Source organism: Pseudorasbora parva, chromosome 3 (assembly GCF_024679245.1).
Source record: "Pseudorasbora parva isolate DD20220531a chromosome 3, ASM2467924v1, whole genome shotgun sequence".
In the NCBI taxonomy this organism is placed as follows: domain Eukaryota; kingdom Metazoa; phylum Chordata; class Actinopteri; order Cypriniformes; family Gobionidae; genus Pseudorasbora; species Pseudorasbora parva.
In genome coordinates this window covers 39,129,506-39,154,268 of record NC_090174.1, presented here as the reverse complement: position 1 = coordinate 39,154,268, position 24,763 = coordinate 39,129,506, and the positions used below count along the sequence as shown (strand labels likewise).

Below are 24,763 nucleotides of genomic sequence, written 5' to 3'. Positions count from 1 at the left end.
GCTGTTCAGCTAAAATGATCTCCAATGCCTTAAAATGGAGAGCAAAACCAGAGAGACGTGGAAGAAAACGGAAGACGACCATCAAAATGGATAGAAGAATAACCAGAAAGGCAAAGGCTCAGCCAATGATCACCTCCAGGATGATCAAAGACAGTCTGGAGTTACCTGTAAGTACTGTGACAGTTAGAAGACGTCTGTGTGAAGCTAATCTTTTTTCAAGAATCCCCCGCAAAGTCCCTCTGTTAAAAAAAAGGCATGTGCAGAAGAGGTTACAGAAGAGGTTATTTGCCAAAGAACACATCAACTGGCCTAAAGAGAAATGGAGGAACATTTTGTGGACTGATGAGAGTAAAATTGTTGTTTTTGGGTCCAAGGGCCACAGGCAGTTTGTGAGACGACCCCCACACTCTGAATTCAAGCCACAGTACACAGTGAAGACAGTGAAGCATGGAGGTGCAAGCATCATGATATGGGCATGTTTCTCCTACTATGGTGTTGGGCCTATTTATCGCATACCAGGGATCATGGATCAGTTTGCATATGTTAAAATACTTGAAGAGGTCATGTTGCCCTATGCTGAAGAGGACATGCCCTTGAAACGGTTGTTTCAACAAGACAATGACCCAAAACACACTAGTAAACGGGCAAAGTCTTGGTTCCAAACCAACAAAATTAATGTTATGGAGTGGCCAGCCCAATCTCCAGACCTTAATCCAATTGAGAAATGTGGGGTGATATCGAAAATGCTGTTTCTGAAGCAAAACCAAGAAATGTGAATGAATTGTGGAATGTTGTTAAAGAATCATGGAGTGGAATAACAGCTGAGAGGTGCCAAAAGTTGGCTGACTCCATGCCACACAGATGTCAAGCAGTTTTAAAAAACTGTGGTCATACAACTAAATATTAGTTTAGTGATTCACAGGATTGCTAAATCCCAGAAAAAAAAAATGTTTGTACAAAATAGTTTTGAGTTTGTACAGTCAAAGGTAGACACTGCTATTTTTTTGAACACACCCCTTTCAACTAATTGCCCAATTGCACAGCCTTAAGAGCGTGCATATCATGAATGCTGGGTCTTGTTTGTTTTCTGACAATCTACTGAACCTACTGGTAACTTGTTTGCCACGTAGCAATAAAAAATATACTAAAAACCTTGATTATTCTGGTTAGTCACATTGTACTGCTATTATTTTGAACAAGACTGTATATATATATATATATATATATATATATATATATATATATATATATATATGCCGATTCATCTCATTGTTTCCCAGTCATTTATATTCAGACACTTCAGTTCTTTCCAACCCTGCTGTATTTTAAATAGCAATTTTGTTTCACCGTGCTCACCTCTGACATGTTCATGAAACATTCATTTTTTTTCCCCTTCACACTTTATTTAAACTCATCAGCAATACAGATGTAGCTCTCCTCCAGCTGTCCTTGAGACATGAGAGAAAATCACCTTTTCGTATCGCTAACTATTATAGATTCATGTCTAAAGTTGTGCATGGTTTCAGTTTTAGATGGAGGCATTTCACTTATTGGATTTTATAGCATGAAAAGGGAAAAGAAAAGACCACATTTTCAACATATGCTTTAGTTAAAAGTTGAATTCTTTCCATCACAATATGTGAAATGAGAATGTCATGAGAAACTCAAGGATGAATTTTTTAAATTACCCGGCACTCACACGTTACGAAAACCCTCATGTTTTCTGCAGGTGCTAGAAACCCAGTTGATAAGTAGACAAGACACAGGTGCATGATTCTTCAGTAATGGACATCTTCCATTATAAAAAGACACAGATGACTCAGTATGTAGTGCATTTTTTAAAAGCCCAGTTCTGTGTGCCAAAAGCAATTTATTTGATTAACATTTAAATTGCTTACAAAAACATCTTATCCAAGCATCAGCGGTTGAATGTGCTCAACCTCTTTTTTTCTTTTCTCGAGAAAAAAACAATATGAACTAGTTGATTTTCAAACACAAGCACTTTGGTCTGCTTGCTTCTTATTGTCTGTCACTCACTGTATGTGACCAAATTTCCACATTCATTTGAGCAAGTTCACACTGCTGTGAGGGGAATCTCGAGTGTCCCATCAAGGCCAGAAACAAACGAAAAGACTGCAGTCGATTGAACTCTGAGAAATCTATGTTTGATTAGTATGTTAATGAAAAAAAGTCACTTGATTATTTCACCCATTTTATAAGCTCAGGAAATAGGCTGTGTTTGAGGAGACCTCTTTGTACAATAGCTCAGAAATCTTTATCTGTGCAAGATTGTCTGTGTGTCTCATTGTGTCTGTGTCTTTGTTTTGCAGGCAATGAAAGTGGTATCTAAGAAGAAGCTGATGAAACAGTATGGTTTCCCTCGTACGTATGGCTTTTGAATTAAGTTTTAATTTGAAACCATGTATGCAGACATTATGCACAGCAGATGTTGTTCTTTAGGGCAGATGCTGAAGTAGGCCTCTAAATTAGCTGAAGAATTCAGAATCTAAATGAAGCAGCACCCTAAGTTCTGTATATTTGAATCATTTTTTCGCTGTGCAGGCCGCCCTCCTCCCCGAGGTCCTAAAGCAGCCCAGGGGGAGCAGCCCAAGGTGCTTGGTCCTCTGGAGAGAGTTTACCAGGAGATAGCCATCCTGAAAAAGCTAGACCACCTCAACATTGTTAAACTGGTTGAGGTAAGGAAAAAGGAAAAAGGAAAAAATGGTCCATTCATTGAGTTCTGAAACTTACAAAATATTTGTTATAGTACAATGACCTTTAAAAATCAAGGAAATCATTTTTCTCAATTCATGATCCTTTTAAACCAAATTTTCTTTCAACAATTTCTTTACAACGTTCTTTCTTTTATTGATTCTTTCTGAATTAACTAACTCTTTCTGAGCAAAGTTATTTCCTTCTGAACAAAAGTCATTTCAAACTCCAAAATTCAAAGAAGGAATAAAAAAATAATAGACAAATCAAAAGTCCTTCCTTCCTTCCTTCCTTCCTTCCTTCCTTCCTTCCTTCCTTCCTTCCTTCCTTCCTTCCTTCCTTCCTTCCTTCCTTCCTTCCTTCCTTCCTTCCTTCCTTCCTTCCTTCCTTCCTTCCTTCCTTCCTTCCTTCCTTCCTTCCTTCCTTCCTTCCTTCCTTCCTTCCTTCCTTCCTTCCTTCCTTCCTTCCTTCCTTCCTTCCTTCCTTCCTTCCTTCCTTCCTTCCTTCCTTCCTTCCTTCCTTCCTTAATTTTATTTAAAACAAGACCCTGCAAATGACAATATAAACACTTTTATCCTTATTAAAAACGATAAACGATGAATAGCATATAAGAACAGTGTGACAAACAATGCAACATTCATTTATAATTCCATTTACACGAGACATTTGTCAACTATAACTGTGGTAACTCCAGTATTTCAGATGAGACGTTAAAGGATTAGTTTACTTCAAAATGAAAATTTCCTGATATTTTACTCACCTGCATCCCATCCAAGATGTTCATGTCTTTTTTTCTTCAGTCGAAAATAAATTAAGTATTTTAAGGAAAACATTCCAGGATTTTTATCCTCACCATTGAGTTCCATTGCAACAATATTGTTGAAGGTCCAAATCAATGCAGTCGAAGGGCTTCAGAGGCTCTGCGTGGTACCAGACGAGGAATAGGGTCTTATCTAGCGAAATCATTTGTCATTTTCAAAACAAAATCATTTGTTTGGCTCATTGGCCTCTGTCCATCATGACCTAATCATCGCCATATTTCGACTGGCTTTATCACTCTGTCTCCTCTCCACCAATCAGCTGGTGTGTGGTGGGCGTTCTGGCGCAATATGGCTGCCGTCACATCATTCAGGTGGATGCTGCACATTGGTAGTGGTTGAGGAGATTCACCCCTTTCATATGTAAAGTGTTTTGAGTACCAAAAAAAATATTAACAAATCATTAATTATAACCATAAATTGTTTTTATTTTATTTTATTTTTTACATTTTTCACATTGTTGGCAAATGTTTCAACTAAAACTCTGCAAAAAATTAAAGAGTTACTTCATACAAAGCATATGGCTTTGTATCAGAAGACACCCTGGAGTATATTCGAATAATTGTCCCCCTGAGACAAGAGATTTATGTATTTTATTTCTGGAAAAATTCCTCCGATGATGCAAATATCGACAATTTGCGTCATCGGAGGAATTTTTGGCAAGAGGCTAAAGACTACAGCCAGCAGAGGGAGCCATTTCCGCATATTTCCAATCCTCGCATGGGTGATGGGATCTTACTCACAGCGAGTGAGTGTTTCAACTTCTCAAATTAATTCCTATCAAAGTTAAGCTTCCAAAGGCATGAACTGAAAACGCACCAGAATGAACATGCACTGTGAGTCTATGCCGCGAGCGCGGTTGCGTTTACCTCAGCTCTCATCATGAGCTCATCCGTGACTGTCAATGTTATCGGACTCCTGCAGCGTTTTGGGCTGTGAGACTCCCTCAGCGGCTAAATCACATTATATTGAACAGACACGTTCAGTTTTTAATTGTAGTGTCTGTTCTCTAACTGAGCTGATTTTTAAAAAATGAAAGCGGTCGTGATGGGAAAGGGAAAGTGATCCAGTAATCTAGTAGGTGGCTTTGGGAATGGCCTCACAGGGCAGCAAAGCATTCTGGGAATTGTTGTCTTTCATCCCCATGAGACAAAAATACATTTTCTGTCTTTTCTTAGTCTAGAAATGTAATGAGATATGTTTTGAAATTTGGAAGCGACTGGACTCGGACCAACCCCTCAGACAACCTAGTGTCATTATGTAATTTGTGCCAAAGAGGGGACAAAATAATAGCAACACAATGAAAATCAGCCAGGAGTAAATCTGTTGAAGAGAGACAACCAGTAATGTCCTGAGAATAGGGTTTGGAGATGAGTGCAATCGATCGCAGGAAGGCAGAATGGAGGGATGCTGAAGGAGAAAAGCGCCTTTCCTTCTCTCCCCCTGTGGTTCTGTCTGAGTGCTCTTCAATCACAGCATCACCCACGTACGTCAGCATAATTAGAAAAAAGGGGCGAGAGAGAGCGCCAGAGAAAATTGAAACAGAGCATGAAAAATGTTTAAAGGAATCTTAGAAAGTGAGCTAGAGGAACCACCTACAGTCCAATCACCTGCCTCTCCTACTGCCAGCCCAAGTATAGTCTTAAGTCAACAGTGTGCGGCCATACAGAGGAATACAGACACGAAGCTCTGCTAGCAGTGACGGATGAGGTGCACCTGATGCTTATCGGATCTCATCACCAGTGTAAAACTAAAAGCAGCTACGCTGTGCCAGTAGCTCGGCTGTTTTTAAAACAAGTTTAGCTTTTGCATCCAGCTTTTCCATTAACAGGCAACTTTTTCCATGCAGTGCTGTAGAATGATATAATCTTTAACATTTCGTTTTTCTTCATATATTTGCACACACAGCTATATAGCCAATGGAGCTGAGGCAATAATCAAACATGCTCTTTGGGCTGGTGTGTTTCTCTGCGTAATACTGTAGTTGTTTCCTACAAAGCTCCTCTGTATTGTTTGCAGCTGTATTTTGTTATGTTGATATGTCCCTAAATCTGTGCCTGCTAAACTCAGATTTCTATAAAATTGTAGTCGCAAAGCTCTACAATAGCTTTTAGCTATTAACAAGAGCAATCTTCTGTTGAACACATTTGAGCATTTTTTATTCATTCCACAGATTTTTCTAACATAACCAATGAAGAAAAAAGTTTAGTCATTTGCTTTGAACCTACTAATGGATATCACAGAGTTTCCTAGATGCAAAGAATGCTGGAGATCATACATGTGGTGTTTTAATAAAATGTATTTTTCAGGTGCTGGATGATCCAGCGGAGGACAACCTTCACATGGGTATGTTCTTTTTTGTTGCCGTATAATTTTAATGGTAAAATGGCAATTATGTGTCAAATATTTAGCAAATGATGGTGTTTTTACAGTAGTAAACATTAGTGCTGGGCAGTGTGACCAAAAATGTATAGCATGGTATTTTTTTTAAGTTACTGTATATCGGTTTTGCGGTATATGACGGTATTTTTTCCCCCTATGCATGATCGGTTGTTAACCACATTTTCTACTAATTGAGAGGAAATACTGCAGTAGATTGACTAGAGTGCTTTTTTTTTTTTTTTTGAATATTGTGAATATTGTAGAAAAATTCCACACAAGAGTTAATACAGGTTTCAAAGCCCCACAACATGATGCTTTGGGGAAACAACCAATAAAACACAGACTCATCACAGACACATTAATATTAAAATATGATCACAGAGAGACAAAAAAGAGTTGAGGGCACCTTAAACATTTTAAAAATCTAACCCTATATAACAACCAACTGCCAAAATGTGGGATAAACACGAAAGAACATTTAAACAGTCTAAGGATGTTTTCAATACCTTTAAGAATACTACCGTCTCTGAACACAGAAAGAATAAAGCAGTTACTTTTTAGCTCATTCTTTGAATTGTAAATTAATTGTCAGTCTATTTATTAACTTACATCATTGTCTTCCGTCTAGCAGAATAATCTATACTATGCTGTCATCGCTGTCGTGATGCATCAGTGTCCTTTGCATACATTTCATATTGATAAAATATGTGCGCATACACTGTGCTGGTTCATGTTTAGAGCACTAGAGTATATGAAATAGGTCTATAAAAAAATTAAACGGTCTATATGTGCTATATAATCCATGTGGAGAACATTGTTAATGTCATCGTAGCGCTCCGCGCAGAGCTTGAATTCTCTGCTGTAATCAAGGGCTGAATCCGAAATGGCCCACTATTACCTCAAGAAGGGCATTATTTGAAGGGACAGCCATTCAGAGTTGTGTCTGAAACTGTAGTGGACGTTTTTGAGTGCACTCATTCGCTCAATCTCACATTGGACCGCAATAACGAGTTTACAACTGATATAATAATAATAATAATAGATTTTATTTATAACGCACTTTTCATTCCGAAGAATCTCAAAGTGCAACAATGGAAAAAAGGGAAAAAATAACAAAAAAATAATAAAAATAAAGATTAATACAAAAAATCAACACATAAAAGCCTTTCTGAAGAGAAAAGTCTTCAGTTCAGCTTTAAACTGGTCCAGGCTCTGTACTGCTCTCAGCTCACTGGGAAGGCGGTTCCAAAGCCGCGGTGCAGCCGAACAGAAAGCTCAATCTCCCCAATGGTACGAAGCCTGGTGATGGGGACTTGAAGAAGCAGGTGGCCTGATGATCTGAGGGTGCAGGTGGAGGATTTCAAAGTGATGAGTTCCTGTAGATATGGCGGTGCATGTCCAGTGATGCATTAATGTGTGAGCAGGAGGATTTTGTAGTCAATCCGGGATGAAACAGGGAGCCAGTGCAATGAGTGTAGGATGGGAGTTTTGTGATCATATTTACGGACTCTGGCAGCGCTGTTCTGGATGTATTGAAGCATCTGGATATTTCTGAAAGAAATCCCACTGAAGAGTCCACTGCAGTAGTCCAGCCTGGTGGAGACAAAGGCATGGACAAGTTTCTCTGCATCTGGAAAGGTTAAAAGGGGATGCAGTTTAAAGATGTTACAAAGGTGGTGGAGGGAGGTTTTGCAGATGTGTTTAATATGGTCATTGAAGGTCAGCTGGGAATCAAACCGAACCCCTAGATTAGTGACTGAGGAGGAGAAAGTGGTGACCTGGCCGTCAAAGATGAGCTGGGATAAGGGAGAGGAGTGGATCCGATGAGGGGTGCCAACCAGTAGTGTGTAATTTTACTGGAGTTCAGCTGTACGCTCAATGGCTGATTGGCTCAATGGGGGCGATTTCGGATTTAGCTGCCATAGGGTGTAAGGCAATCTCACCTGTGCCCTCACTACAGTGCACCAGTGCGCCGCGTTCAGGACGTTGTTTAAGCGACATATGCCAGTATTGTGGTATAATTAAAATTCATATCATAACAAAAATACATTTTGGGGGGGAAAAAAATCGGTATGAACTGGTATACTGCCCAGCACTAGTAAACATCCATTATACCAATTGTATTGTACAATTGTATTTACACTACGGGTTTAAAAAAAGAAAAGAAATTAATACTTATTCAGCAATGATGCATTAAAGTAATCAAAAGTGACAGTATAAATATTAACAAAATATTTCAAGTAAATGCTGTTCTTTTGAAATTTCTAGTCATCAAAAAGTGCAGAGGGGAAACATTTTTCCGGTTTCCACAAAAATATTAAGCAATGCAGTTGTTTTCAACATTTATAAGAAGAAATGTTTCTTGAAGACTGGAGTAATTGACATCACAGTAATAAATTACTTTTTTAATATATTAATATTATTAATATCAGTTATTTTAAATTGGAATAATATTTCACTCTCTTGTACAATAAATGCTGTCTTGGTGAGCTTAAGAGACTTTAAAAAAAACGATACATCAAATCCCATACCGAACAGACACTTGTGAATATTGTATTAGCATTCTAATCATCAAAATGAACCCCATGTTTACACATAATGCATGCTTAACTCTTTCTTTTCAACGAGTGTTCATTGGTTGCAGTATTCAGCTGCTTGATCTCATTGCTAGTCCTCACATCGCTTCACTGCTCATTTACTTGAAATGAAACGCTTCACTTTTGTCACATCAATCTCGCTCATATTGTCTCACATCACCAACTCTCATTGAAAATTAATGATCTCAGGGCATTTTTCGTTTCAAAACTTATGAAACCCCCTGAAGTCTACCATTACAAACTTAACTTTTTCATGAAAAGTAGACTGTGGTCTATTTCAAACAGTTCAAACTGTTCAGCCTGGCTTCCTAATAGGCTGATGTGAGTTTTGGCAGAATAAGTGTCTCATACATTCGACTGTGACACATTTAGTTGGCTGCTCTGACTCATACTGTAAGAATGAATATAAGGTGTTTGAGCTGATGGACTGCTACAAAATCCTGAATGACTTCACACCACTGAGAAACGGTGCGAATAAAAGCACATATCATACTTATATGAGAAAAAGAGCCGTGTCATATAAGGCTATGATGTACTATATGAGGACTGTGAAAATTAAATTTCATAAAGTGCACTGAATAATAGATTTGTCAATAGCAGAATGTCTTTTCACTCTCATTTTGCATTAATGACTCTCCTGCTATATCTGATCTCTCTGCAGTGTTTGAGCTGATGCAGAAGGGGTGAGTATTCTGTGTGTACACTTTTCTATTTTCTACGTAATTGATGATTTCACCACATTATCTTCCATCCTCTGTCCTTCCATTAATCACTCTATTCCTCCTTCATCAACTGCCCTGTCTTGCATATCTGTCATCACTTAGATCTGGCTCAGTTGTCCCTACTTTCCTCTCTTGTTCCAAAGGGATTAATTAAATGCTTAAGTTCTAACTTTCTCACTCAGACTCTTATTCACGTCTTTTTCTAGATCAGTTCTTAATAGGCACTTGTATTCTCTCTGCATAGTAAAATGTTGTATTGTTATACTTTTCTTGTATTCTGTTGAGTGTTTATTTATTCTGTTGCTTTCTCTGCGTTTCCACATCCATAAAAGCTCATTTAAAGGGCAGCAGGCTTCCAGTTTATTATAAGACCTTTTTTTTTGCTTTCAAATGTGACATTTTACTTTGGTTGAATGTGAGTTTCTGCCAGTGCCAGGCTTTGTTTGGGAGATATGTTCAGTATTCCTGGTGTTTGTGGGTATCTGTCTCGAAAAGAGCAGATTAAAACTTGCTTTGCATAATTACAGAATGGTCTATTTTCACTAGACCTGGCTGAATATATTTGGCCTTTCTGCTCAATCGTGATTCACTGCCTGTGGGTAATGAATGAAATGGCCTTTGAGGACCCTGTTTTGTGCTAAGTGGATTTTGTGATTGCTTTTTATGTAAATCTCACAGTTCATTTTGAAGGATTCCATCCAGTGTGTGTGAAGTCATGTAGTTTCACAGCACCCTCTGTTCTCTCATTGGTGTATCTTACTTGCCCAGTGCTGCCTTGTCACATATGTAACTTTTTGTCACAATTAGCAACATTTAAATATCAAATATTTAATAAATAACAAATGCATAATCAATTCTTCTTCCAAAACCTGTTTTTGTCTTACCCTGATTTACTATGGCATAAGCCTGTTTATATTTTAGACCTGACGGGATGGTTTGGTTAGTTGTCATTATGAGTAAGAACGGTTGATATGGAGCACGTTAAATTTCAATCCTCTGGGGAATTAAATGTTTAAAAAAAATGGCACACAGGGAAGAGTCTGCTGGAAAAGGTATAGAATATGACAGAAAAAAACATTTGGCATTTTGTGACTGTTGTTTTCGAATTTTGCTGATTTAAATAGGTCGGTCACTAAGTCTACATTATCTAGCTGACTAACATAGATTAACATAATATTCTTAAAAACATCAGAATAGGCGTGACCCGAATAGTCGAAGATTCGCCTTTAAAATTCGAACACATTGTTTTCAATGAGTGTAGGCTACACACAGCGGTGGCGGCAGCATTCGGAACCTGTCTGTGGCGACTCAGAAAGTTGTTTAAAAATCCTGCGATGTCACAGAGCGCCATTTCAAGGTTTTATATTAAATATATATTATATTTCCCTCAAATTATTAATGTACATACTGATTTTACCCTGTGCTACAAGATACACCCATCGTGCAGCTCTTCTGTCAGAAGTCGATTCAAAATTGAGTCCGGTGTGCGACCCCCTTTAGGCATAATCAGCTTAAGAAGTGTTCTTTTTCTCTCTAGGCAGGTATTTTTTTAGGTTTATTTATCAGAATGTTCTTAATATTTTTGTGATATTCTGTATTTCGATCGCGGCTTTAAAATGTTATGAGAAAGCGTTTTATGAATGTTTATCCACCACATTACCTTTTATTTAATACCTAACTAAGAAAGCCATTGTCAGTTTGTCTGTTAGTTGGCAGGCAGTTTTGGTCACTTTATTAAAAGTTGTTGCTGTGTGCAGTGTGTAAAGGAAAATAAAACTAGTTTTACCCTCTTGCTGAGTGTCGTGCCCCTTCCAACCCATTCACACACACACAGAGATGATTCAACTATCGGTCAACCATAGAAAGGTTCGACAATTCTGATTCGAATGTGTAAATCCATAGTCGGGGACACCCTTAATATATATACATTAGACCACTTAACATTGGGATCAATGGGATGTTTCGGACACTATATTATTGTATCAAAATGATTTTGTGACCTCTCCTAGACTAAATGTTTGATGTTTTTTCTTTTTATGAATCTTTGCTTACTATTACTGTCTTTTAATAGTACCTTAACTTACAATAAATTGTCTCCATTGGTCACCAGCCCTGTGATGGAGGTTCCCAGCGACAGTCCCTTCAGCGAGGAACAGGCCCGTCACTACTTCAGGGATATTGTTCTGGGCATCGAGTACTGTGAGTCACTTCCTTTATTTTAAAAGCCGTTTTCAAATTGCTGGGTCGACCTCGCTGGGTTCATTCTTAGTTTCTAAGGAGACCACCTTGACATGCTTTTGGTAACGGAGCATGTGAATAAATCCCAGGAGAGAAGAGCGAAGCAAACTCCTACTGATGAGCGTCTGACATTAATCATTACTTGTGTAAAAATAAAGACCCAAGAGAGCTCTGTCACAAGGAACATCTCTGTGTTTGTTGTTCTAACTCATCATGGCATCCTGTTAGGCTAATGAAGTGAGCGAATGTGGCAGTGCACTCATGTATGTGTGCGTGGGGGAGGTCAGCTTTTCCTGATGAAAACAAGTCTGTGCTATTTCTAAAGGCTGTTCTGATCTTCTCATCTGTCAAAAGAAAAAAACACTAGTTATGAAAACTTAAAAAAAACTATATATATATATATATATATATATATATATATATATATATATATATATATATATAATATATATATATATATATATATATATATATATATATATATATATATATAATATATATATATATATATATATATATATATATATATATATATATATATATATATATATATATATAGTGGTTAAAGGGTCATGAAACCCCCTGTTTCAGCAGCAGTCAGTTATCCCCACAGATTTGAAAAATGCTATGAAAGTGGGTGTGGTTTAGCAGCGGAGTGGAGGGGGGTGATGGGGAGACGGACAGCTGACGGCACAGCAATGGCCTTTTCTGATTCAGACAGTTTTGTTTCGTTCTCTTTAAAAGCATCAAAGCTTGCCACAAATGCACACTGCAAATGACTATGACGTTACACGCAACACAATATACACATGGATTTTTAAGCTCACCATTACACAAATACATATATCCGGTGACAACTAATTTAATGCACAATTTAATGCACAGCCAATCGCAATTTGTTCTCTGCTTTGAAAATATATGTGAACACGCTGTTGTATAACGTTGAAAACCTCTGAGGCTTATTTTGTGGAGTTTATAAGCCGTTTGGTTGGTTAAATAGCCCTGAAGAGCGATTACACTCACAGTGCGGATGTATCAAGTTTGTGTGAAGACTCGGGATCTATTGAAGAGAACGAAGACAATGCAGACACTCATACAAAGCGGAAAAAACACTCGTTTTTGATGAGAAGGTGGGGTAGGTAGAAATGATCTAAAACACTTTTGTCCAAATTTGTTTAAACTTTCCTTTTTTGGAAAGTTAATTAATAATTAAAATGTAAGTATTCTGAAAAGCAGAGTATAAAAATCGAGCGACTCTAGACTTTTTAATCTGCAATAAACACCGCTCATTATTTTAGGTCGGGACGAAACAAGTGATTGGCTTCTGGATTGGCGACTTTCACTCTCTCTCGCTACCATGGTTACCACCGCTTTCGCTACAGGATCCGCCCACACGCGCACCCGTTTGATTTGAGCATTTCAAGAGGCACGAAACCTAGGCAAAATAATGGCAGAGAAAGAGCATTCAAAATGCACGCTCCCGCGTTTTGCAGTCAGCGAAGGCAAACAATGCAAAAAAGGAAGACAGTAGGCCTACATGTAAAGGCAATGCACAAAGAGTCGTTGGATAAACAAAGAAATCAAACGTGAGTAAATATCAGCATGGCTTTCCAACGATGGCGAGAACTGAGGGACCTCAAGGGGCTGAAAAGCATCTCCTTGCAGCTGTATTTCTGCTGGACAGGTAATCTTTCATTTTGATTATAATTTTTTTTGGTTTATGTTTTCATGAAGCATGTATCACTAGCACATGAAGCTGCCTAATATAACTAATAACATTACTTAGCATAAAGTTGCAGTATTATACACTTAGCCATTAGTAGAGATTTTCAAGGTTTCAAGATTCTCAAATTGATCGCTGTTGTGTTGAATTTCGCAAAATTTAACTTTAGATAGCAAAATGCATTTCTAAAAGCTAGTCCAGAAACTTTTTTAGAACTAAGTTAGCTTTAGCTTCTACTAATCAACAATGCTTTCATCATGGAAACTCTTACATACAAAACACAGTATATGTTATGAATCTTACACAAAATTCATCTTCATCACAGAATAACTGATGTTATTGGAAAAACATGATGCTACCCGTTTTCTTTGCCTTATAAATATAACTAGCTTGTTACCAAATCAAAAATATATTTTATCGGTATTCTAGCTTGATAGTGAGTACTAAAAGACATCTTTATATTCATACTGATAAATTTCGATTTTTTTATTACATGAGATTCTGACATGATGCATGCACTCCGCTTGTCTCGGGTGCGTCTTCCAGCTGAGTGGTCGGTGAGGCGCGGTCATGTGTTTTGGGGGCGTGGCTTTGGAAAGAGCCCAGAAGGAAGAAGGTGGAGTGAATGGAAATAATGAGCTGCCTTTAAAACAGTCGTGAGAGGTCTACAGACACTCAATTTTTATACTTTCTTTTTCAGAGTACTTACATTTTAATTATGTATTGATATATAAAGAAGGTTTCAACAAATTTGGAACAAAAGTTTTTGAACAAAATCTTACCTACCCTACCTTTAATGCATCTCTCACTTACTGTATGCGATCTCACTTTTTGAAGCACCGCTGCGTCAGTCAGTGGAAAATGCCTATCAAACGCGTGCTGTCATTAATAATTAAACACGTGCTGTCATGAATTAAGCAACACGTCTTCTTATAGGATAAAGACACGCAATCTCACGAATAATTATGAGACAGCGATGAGTCATCGCTGTACTATAGTACAAAAAACCGTCACAACCTAGGACATTGACATGAAGATTAATTTAAACCAGGAAGTTGAAAATAGAGCAAAAAGGCTTAAAAGTAACTATTTGTCTCCCACATTCAAAATTAACAGTTGGTAACATTGTCTTCCATGATGTTCAACACACATACTTCTGTTAAAATCTCAGAAAATTTTGTTTAGGGTTTAATGACCCTTTAAAGTAAAGTTAAAGGAAGATGCTGGCTTTTGGGGACTTTAGCTCATTCACCGTTTCCCTCAGAGTTAGATAAGTCCATACACCATTCTCAACTTCGTGCATGCCATAACTCTCTCTGACCCACCGCTAGCCTAGCTTAGCACAAAGACTGGAGGTAAATTGCTCCAGCTAGTCTACTGCGCAATAAATGACAAAATAACGCCAACATTTTCCTATTTACATACAGTGATGTGTATAGTTACATCGTGTACTAAGACTAACGCAAACATGTCTAGACCAGCTAGAAACTATACTCTCATTCCTGCGTAACAATCAGGGAACTTTGCTGCCGTACCATGGGTGCAGCGGCGCAATGATATTACGCAGTGCTTGAAAATAGTCCCCAGCACGCTCTCTGTGCAAGAAGGTTGTCATGTTGGTTATGTTGATGGAAATGAATCTATTTTGAGGTGCTGCATAATATTATTGTGTCGCTGCAGCCATAGTACAGCAGCAAAGTTCTTGGATTATTACACAGGAATGAGAGTATAGTTCTTAGACATATCAGTCTAGAAAATCGCATCTTTTCATTTTCAGTCGGTCTTAGTACACAATGTAACTATACACATCACAACATGTAAATAGGAAAATGTTAGCATTATTTTGTCATTTATTGCGCAGTAGGCTAGCTGGAGCTGTTTACCTCCAGTCTTTGTGCTAAGCTAAGCTAGTGGTGAGTTACAGAGAGAGTTACAGCACCCACGGAGATAAGAATGCTATGTATGGACTTATCTAACTCTGGGGGATACGGTGAATGAGCTAAAAAGTGCTTACTAACCTTTTCAGGGTTACAACATAATGTCGTAAACCCTAAAAGGACTGTAAAATTGACACAGCTTTACACCTTAAATAATACAAATAAGTTTTAAGACTAGTGTTAATGTAATGGCTTTTACAACATTGCACATTTTACATTTCTGTTTTAAATCCTCCAAAAATTGGCCCTATTATGGTACCACCATAACCTACATTTTTTCTTTTCTTTTTTTTAATAGAAAACAAGGGACGAAGCAAAATGATTTTTAATAAGTTAATCGGCATGTTGATTGAGCTTAAATTTTATTGAACCTTTAAATAAGATGGAAGCTCGAAAAAAGAAGAATGCGCTAAGCTGAGTTGATTGCCAAGTGTCTGTTCGGCTCGAGTGGAAACTCAGCTTTCATCAATTCATTTGAATCCTGCTAACCAGGCAACACTCGCTGTGGCAACCGTCTGGATGGCAACAGGCCATTTGCATGATTTGCTATAAATCAGTCTGTGTTCACAACGAACTCCTTTGTGTGTGTGTCTTTCATTTGTGGACTACAATCAGAGTATGTGTCCATAGCCTGTTTATTTCATTAGCACTATGCTAGTTACCTTAGGGAGCTATTTCAATATAATTAATTAATAGTCATCTAAAAAATATGTGTGTGGGTTTTATCATGTGTAAACTGCTTGAGAGACACCTTTCATAAGTACCCCATGCATACCCAAGCATGTACCCCATGCGTTACATTCACCTTGCTTTGCTGACTTTGATCAAATAATGATATGCAATAACCTGCTAATACTTTGACCACATCTCTTTGTTCCTTAATGGATTTTCTTATTTCATTACCATGCTTGTCATCTGAAGATGTCTGAGACGGGGCTCTTGTTGTCGCATATAACCAGTAATGACACATGACTGAAAGATGATAAGTGTTGGGCAGGTTATCTCTGATTGACCACTTGAGACAAGAAGGTGTCTCTTAACCGATCAAATTCAGCTTCTGTGTGCACAGGCCAGGGTGACCTTCTTGATCCTTTCTACTGTTAAGAAAGGATGAGACCTCTTGCGGTCAGACACACTTCAGTACCTCTTCTTCATTTCCTGTGCTCAACCTAGTAGCTTTATTAAACTTGTTTCGAGTTATAAACCGACATATTGGTCAAAATTAAGCAATTTGTACAGTATAAGTATGAATTTGTATTACATGGTATGTTAACGTTTATATTTTTTCTGATTTCATGCCAAGACAGGTGATTACAATTAGTCATGGATGGATTTATTCTTGAATTATAAATATTTTTGGATGTTGCGTTGAGATGATTGGCCCTCCCGTAATATAATAATAACATTATGAAAAGTGTTTTTGTTTAATCATCATTTGCATCACTGTAAAATGTAACTTTTAAATATATTGTTAAATGGTTAGAATTACTCATTTTGTCAATTACTTTAGGTATTAGGTATCACCTAGATATGAAGTCTAATAAAATTCTGAGATTTGAAGCTAATCGTCAGTAACTTGAACTTTTGAAATGACTTCTTATTCTTTTAGATGTAATGCTCAAATTATTCCTTCTCTGATTTCTCTTTTTGCTCAGTGCACTATCAGAAGATTGTTCACAGAGATATCAAACCATCTAATTTATTACTTGGAGATGACGGCCATGTCAAGATCGCCGATTTTGGGGTCAGTAACCAGTTTGAGGGTAACGATGCCTGTCTCTCCAGCACTGCTGGTACTCCTGCTTTCATGGCCCCAGAGACACTGTCAGACAACCGCAAGAGCTTTAGTGGAAAGGTAATGTGGTGATTTTGCTAATATGTATTGTGATAGGCCAATCATTCAGATGATTTTGTGAGCCATATCATTGAAGAATTAGGCTCAAAAAAAAAAAACATATAATGAATGGGACATCACTACTTCTCTCATGAACTCTCATGAATGTGTCAGAGCTTTTTACAAGAAGTTCATATGAAGTTTTATAAGAAGTTCACATGCTCACTAAAGCGTTATTTCATTAAATACATTAACACTATAATATTGTGAAAGATTATAAATTAAATTGTGCAATATTTTAAGTATGTACATTTAAATTTAAATTTATTCCTGTGATGGCAATTTAGAATTTTCAGCATCATTACTCCAGCCTTCAGTGCTTTGAGTTAAAACACTATATAAATGTAACAAATTATTCAGTGTCACCTTAAAGGGTTAGTTCACCCAAAAATGAAAATGATTTCATTAATTACTCACCCTCATGTCGTTGGACACCTGTAACACCTTCCTTCATCTTCAGAACACAAATGAAGATATTTTTGTTGAAAGCTGATGGCTGAGAAAGGCTTCAGAAAGGCCTCCATTGGGATTCAGTACATTTCCACTGACCCACTCACAAGACCCATAAAAGCACTAAAGACTTTGTTACAAAGTACATCTCACAACAGTGAGTGTACAATAATTGTACCAAGCGGCGAGAACAGTTTTTGTGCGCAAAAAAATCAAATTAATGACTTTATCTGCCAAGATATTGTCTTCCGTGTAGGTCTTGGACGTGAACTCACGCAATAGCGGCGCTCCTCCTCTTCCGGGTCATGTATTCCCTATGAATCGAACGGCGGAGCTGTGTCCTATTCTCGCGCATGCGTCAAGTTCATGTCAATAATTTGGTGGATTATATCGTTATTTTGATTTTTGTGCGCACAATAACTATTTTCGTTGCATTGTAAAATTATTGTACAGCCACTGTTGTGAGATGTACTTTGTAACAAAGTCTTTAGTGCCTTTTATGGGTCTTGTGAGTGGGTCAGTGGGAATGTACTGAATGCCAATGGAGGCCCTTCTGAAGCCTTTCTCAGCCATCAGCTTTCAACAAAAATATCTTCATTTGTGTTCCGAAGATGAACGAAGGTGTTACAGGTGTCCAACGACATGAGGGTGAGTAATTTTTGGGTGAACTAACCCTTTAAATCATTTTAATATACTGATTTAAAGGCTAAAACACTTTTTTTTCAATGTTAAAATAGTATACTTCTTAATATTTTTTTCAGGATGTTTTAATTAATAGAAAGTTCAGAAGAATAGCTTTTATTTGAAATTTGTTGTAATTTAACTTTTGATCAGTTGAATGCCCCTTTGAGCAAAACACTGTATTATTTTCTTTGTTTTTAAAAATCTCACTAACCCCTTAACCCTTATTAAGTGCACAATACATTAGTCCATTCTTTAAGATATTCGGTTTAGAGGGCTGGCACAACATGAGAGTAAATAAATGACAACAAAATTAAACCTTTGGATGAACTGTCCCTTTAAGGAATTCCATTTATCTCAATAGCTCCTGCATCAGTATAACAGAAGTTGTGTCTTGTTCAGGCTCTGGATGTGTGGGCTATGGGAGTGACTCTCTACTGTTTTGTGTATGGGAAGGTAAGTCTGCTCATGTGCTGATATGATCAGATTGATAGCAGTAGTGTTTCACTGTGGGATTATCTATCAGTAAGATCAATGGACGGGCCAGTGCGCTACTGCAGTGACATTTGTGTGATTGATGATTTTGATCACTCATCCGTCTAACCTCCTCTCCCTCTCTTTCTCTCTTTTTCTCCGTTGTCCTCCAGTGCCCATTTATTGATGAGTACATTCTGGCACTTCACAATAAGATCAAATGTAAGCCGGTGGAGTTCCCTGAGATGTAAGTCGCCTCTTGCTGTGTGTGTCGCTTCTGTCGTCCCACAGAAACAGATACAGAGAGAGGAAATGTCAGAGATGTTTGAGTGTATGGCGATGTGAGATGAATGCTGTTTTAAGGAGTGTTGGTTTATGTGTGATGTTTGTGTATGCCCGCGCAGGTCTCTTTTAATGATATGTTGATGAAGTCTGTCGTCTGTGTGTGTGGAGGCCAGAGGCCATCAGGATGCATGTCATCTGGTGCATGTGTTTGGACAAATCGTCAGCAAATAAAGCGCGCCTCTCACACACACACACACACACACACACACACACACACACACACACACACACACACACACACACACACACACACACACACACACACACACACACACACACACACACACACACACACACACACATGTTGGTCTATGTGGTTTACAGGGACTCTCCATAGGCGTAATGGTTTTTATACTGTACAAACCGTACTTTCTATCCCCTTACACTGCCCCTGCCCCTAAACCTACCCATCACAGGAAACATTCTGCATTTTTACTTTCTCAAAAAAACATCATTTAGTATGTTTTTAAGGCCATTTGAATTATGAGGACATTTGATATGTCCTCATAAACCACATTTATAGTGTAATACCAGTGTAATACCCATGTAGTTATACAAATTTGTGTCCTCATAAACCACATAAACAGGCTACACACACACACACACACACACACACACACACACACACACACACACACACACACACACACACACACACACACACACACACACACACACACACACACACACACACACACACACACACACACACACACACACACACACACTCTGTCTCTGTTCCCTAATGTCATGCTGCAGTGTTCTCAGTGGCTAAAACAAATGCAACATATCACAATGTCATCACTGTGGATCAAATACAGTGTACATGACCAGAGGGTTTCCAATATTTTGTAAGGTTGTCAGATTTTTCTATGATCAGATCCTGCTATACATACAATGACTCTGACAGTTTTACTCTTTTATAATATTTATTTAATGGTAGTGTTACCTTAATCTGATGTTTCCCTGCCTGGTGACAAATAAAATTAAAATAAGTGCTGTACTAAAACTCCATAACTTACTAGATACCTCTCACTATATACCTACTGTACCTCTTCTCTCACAGCAAATCTCACTAAATTGTGTTCATTCTATGCTTAAAACAAGCCCAAAAATTAGAGATTCAACCTAATTCAAGAGATATTCTCTGAAAGCCAATATAACTATGTAAATGCATCTGGTTTTAAATGTTTAGATAGTTGAACTGGGAAAAAAGACAAGAAGACAAGAGTATAACTCTGCTCTTCTGGACTGCTGCTGTACTCTATTGTACAATACATTTTATTCTATTGTTCTCTACCATACTCTATTAAAGGAATGATTATTAACTATTAATTCCTCAGCTTTGTTCATAAACCCCTTTTTCAGGAAACTATATTTTAAATAAGCTTTACATATCTTTATTGGAAATGGTTTTAAACAAAGTTGTTTGCTTGTTTAATGAACTATACAAAAATAACCAATATTGATATTAACAAATAATAAGAAATTTGCTGTAAAAAAAAAACAGCTGAAAGTGAGAGGATGTTTTTTTTTTGCTGTGTGTGTGTGTGTGTGTGTGTGTGTGTGTGTGTGTGTGTGTGTGTGTGTGTGTGTGTGTGTGTGTGTGTGTGTGTGTGTGTGTGTGTGTGTAGACAATGCTATATTGTTGTTATTGTTTTTCATGTTTGCAGAGCTCCTGTAAATGAACTCTATCCAACCTATCTATCTTTTCAACCTATCTCGTCTTTTGTGTTCAGTACAGTTGAGCTCTTCAGCCCTTGTGATTGTTACAGAGACAGTCAATGGGGGCTTGAAACATGCTTCTTCTGTCTGTAGTGTGTCTCGTCTCTTGTAAAAGCACACTGTCATTGTCTAGCAGTACCGTTGGGTTTGTGTTTTAAGCTGTTTGCTCTGTGTTTCTGTGATATCTCAGGCCAGCTATCAGCGAAGGGCTGAAGGACCTGGTCTCACGAATGCTGGACAAAAACCCAGACACTAGGATCACCGTTCCTGAGATCAAAGTAAGTCTACATATGACGGGAGCACTTAGTTCTTCGATAGAAAGTACAGAATAATCCCTTACACTTTCATCTTCACAACTCATTACACTAAAATTAACGTCCAAAGTTGACCTTTTTGGATGGGCTAGCATTATTGATCAATGCTATCATAGATCGCATGTAATCATTGAAACAATGTTGAGTCAGTGTTGAAGAGTCAACAATAATTGCTTTGTATTAATGTTACAAAGTGATGTTGGTTCAGTATCACTCTTGTACATTCAGGTAATGTTGAAGCAATGTTGAGATTTCACCCACAAATCAATGATAACATGATTGAGTCAATATTACAAAGTGATTTTTTTTTCTACATCACTTTTGAAGTAACCCTCACTGTTGAAACAAAGTCAACAAAAAATACCACTGAATCAGCATTATGATATCACGTTTGCACCCACATTTAATGTAGAAACAATGGTGACCAAAAAAATCACTGGTAATATTGTTAAATCAAAATTACGTTATGATGGATTCTACATTACTGATGTTGAATCAGCAATGAAATTATCAAAAAATAATCTTTGGTAATATTGCTGAATCAACATTACATTATGATGGATTCTACATCACTGAAGTTGAGGTAATATTGGGGGGGGGGGGGGGAAATCATTAGTACACTGTAAAAAACTAAAATGTATGTTCTAGTGACTGATCACAAATTGATTGCATTTAATTCACAGGAATTCAATTTGACCAACTGAAAAATTTAGATGTGATCAGTCACAACATTTTCAATTGGAGGCCTGTTTTTTTTACTGTGTAATATTGTTTGATCAATGTTACAGTGTTATGTTGATTCTTGTTGAAAATGAAAATAGAATGAAATGTAATGACAACATAAAACAATGTTATATCTAATATACAAATTCAATTTAGAAACCACATTATACAGCTCTGGAAAAATAAAGAGACAACTTAACATTATCCTTTTTATTCTTAAATGTCTCTTAATTTTTTTCCAGAGCTGTATACTTCAGTGGTTCGTCAACAAATTTCTGATCATTACAAAGTTTGGGGGGAACCTTTTCAAGTTTAAATGACACCTTCCCTGCAGTCAATTTATTTTATTTAACAATTATATTTATTGTAACAAATATTTAATTTTGTTTCACACAATCAATGACAAAAGAGAAGAAAGAAAGAAAGAAAGAAAGAAAGAAAGAAAGAAAGAAAGAAAGAAAGAAAGAAAGAAAGAAAGAAAGAAAGAAAGAAAGAGAGAAAGAGAGAAAGAAAGGGGGAGAAATAGATCAAAAGCATTACAACCTTTAAAAATAAAATTAGCTTCATAAGTCGGATGTCATTAACTACATGTGGTCCAACGGTGAAATCTGAAAAAGAAAGCATGATATTACAAGTCATAATAGTCATTTCAGTTGTCATACAGTCACATTCAAGTTGCTCAACACAAAATATTAGTATTTTTAAATTCTGTATATTTATTCTATTTTACTCAAATGCATTAATGCTTCAATATAAAAAGTCTGATTTTTCCCACCATTTTTATCTCCAGCCATAATTAAACACACCTGAAGCAGCTGATTCCGGTCATTAGGATCAATGAACACTTCCGGGTAGATATGTTGGAGCTAAACATGTAGAAAAATAAACACCTCTGAGCTGTGGCAATTACATAAATCTCAGTACATTTTCCATGAAACTACATCTGTCAAATAACAAGTTAATCTCGAAGAATACAAAACATAGGTTTTTTTCAATGAAAATTTCTTTCAAGGAATTGTTCACCCCGAAATTAAATTTCTGTCATAATTTATTCACCCTCAAGTTGTTCCAAACCTTTACGAGTGCTTTTCTTCTGTTGAAAACAAAAGAAAATATTTTAATGTTGGTAACTAGACAGTAGCCATTGATTTACATAGCAGGAAATAATGTAAATGGCTATGGTCAACTGTCTGGTTACCAACATTCTTCACTCTTCTTCTTCAATATTCTTTTGTGTTCAGCAGAAGAAAAACATTCCTACCAATTTGGAACAATTTTAGGGTGAATACATGAGGAAAAGTTTCATTTTGAAAGCTGCATAAAGCTGCAGAATAACCGTATGTAGACATTAATCTCTTTAAATATAACAAATAGCCATGTCAGTTAGTTTCTCAATAAACACAAGATTTACTTTTTTGTGATTGTGTTTCAGTGGAAACAGGCTTAACTGAAAGGAGATAAGTTACATTCTTTCATACAGATACACGTATATGAATTAAGCAGTAAACATTGACATGTCAAGCCCAACCAAAATGATGGTTTGGATCAAAGCACAACATTGTATCATTGTCACCATAAGATCTGAGATCTTCTAGAATTCCCCTAAATTTTCCTTCATGCATAGAGTGCAACATCAATTCATATTGAAATGATAGTCGGTTTCTAAGAAAGAAATGTTTCATTAGTCTTCACTCATAATAGCTCCAGTGTTTCTATCAAAGACTTTTCCTGAGTCACATACAGGGATTGTGTAAATATGACACAATATCTCTTATAGCTTCTGCACCATCTAGCAGATTTGATGTTTGGGCAGAAACACATCAGCTAATCCCTATGGAGAAGGATTTTGGTTCAGTTCTGGAAACTTCCATCTGCTGTCTCAGAGTGACAGTGAATGTGAATATTTAGCACACACACATACACACACACACACACACACACACACACACACACACACACACACACACACACACACTGGACCATTAGAGACTCCTGCCTGCATGTCATTACCCAGAAAATGTTCCATTAAAGCAGCGATCCCCAGAGCACACTTTAATCAGAGCTCCACGGCCTACATTCACTCAACAGCTCTACCCTCATATCCTTCAGACTGTTTTTAGGACAAATATTTTATTTCTTTAATGATTTTCTGATTGGATGGATGTTAGGATGGATGGACAAAGCAATGGATTGATAAATAGATGGTTAGATGATGGCTGGATGGATTGAAGAAAACAGACTGACTGACGGACTGACGGACTGACTTACTGACTGACTGACTGACTGACTGAAGGACTGACTCACTGACTGACTGAAGGACTGACTCACTGACTGACTGAAGGACTGACTCACTGACTGACTGAAGGACTGACTCACTGACTGACTGAAGGACTGACTGAAGGACTGACTCACTGACTGACTGAAGGACTGACTCACTGACTGACTGAAGGACTGACTGAAGGACTGACTCACTGACTGACTGAAGGACTGACTGAAGGACTGACTCACTGACTGACTGAAGGACTGACTGAAGGACTGACTCACTGACTGACTGAAGGACTGACTGAAGGACTGACTCACTGACTGACTGAAGGACTGACTGAAGGACTGACTCACTGACTGACTGAAGGACTGACTGAAGGACTGACTGATTGACTCACTGACTGACTGAAGGACTGACTCACTGACTGACTGAAGGACTGACTGAAGGACTGACTCACTGACTGACTGAAGGACTGACTGAAGGACTGACTCACTGACTGACTGAAGGACTGACTGAAGGACTGACTCACTGACTGACTGAAGGACTGACTGAAGGACTGACTCACTGACTGACTGAAGGACTGACTCACTGACTGACTGAAGGACTGACTGAAGGACTGACTCACTGACTGACTGAAGGACTGACTGAAGGACTGACTCACTGACTGACTGAAGGACTGACTGAAGGACTGACTCACTGACTGACTGAAGGACTGACTGAAGGACTTACTCACTGACTGACTGAAGGACTGACTGAAGGACTGAC

General features: G+C 37.6%; 1 protein-coding gene across 5 annotated transcripts in view; it reads left to right on the top strand.

The window, feature by feature from the left end:
- camkk1a (calcium/calmodulin-dependent protein kinase kinase 1, alpha a) overlaps positions 1–24,763 on the top strand; it is a 96,104-nt gene that overhangs the window by 59,541 nt on the left and 11,800 nt on the right. For all 5 annotated transcript variants that reach the window (XM_067438778.1, XM_067438776.1, XM_067438774.1 and 2 more), the window contains 9 exons: positions 2,331–2,382; positions 2,563–2,696; positions 5,840–5,876; positions 9,171–9,192; positions 11,342–11,430; positions 16,785–16,984; positions 18,557–18,610; positions 18,802–18,875; positions 20,889–20,976. In XM_067438778.1, coding sequence (XP_067294879.1) covers positions 2,331–2,382; positions 2,563–2,696; positions 5,840–5,876; positions 9,171–9,192; positions 11,342–11,430; positions 16,785–16,984; positions 18,557–18,610; positions 18,802–18,875; positions 20,889–20,976 — 750 coding nt within the window. The remainder of the gene's footprint in view (positions 1–2,330; positions 2,383–2,562; positions 2,697–5,839; positions 5,877–9,170; positions 9,193–11,341; positions 11,431–16,784; positions 16,985–18,556; positions 18,611–18,801; positions 18,876–20,888; positions 20,977–24,763) is intronic.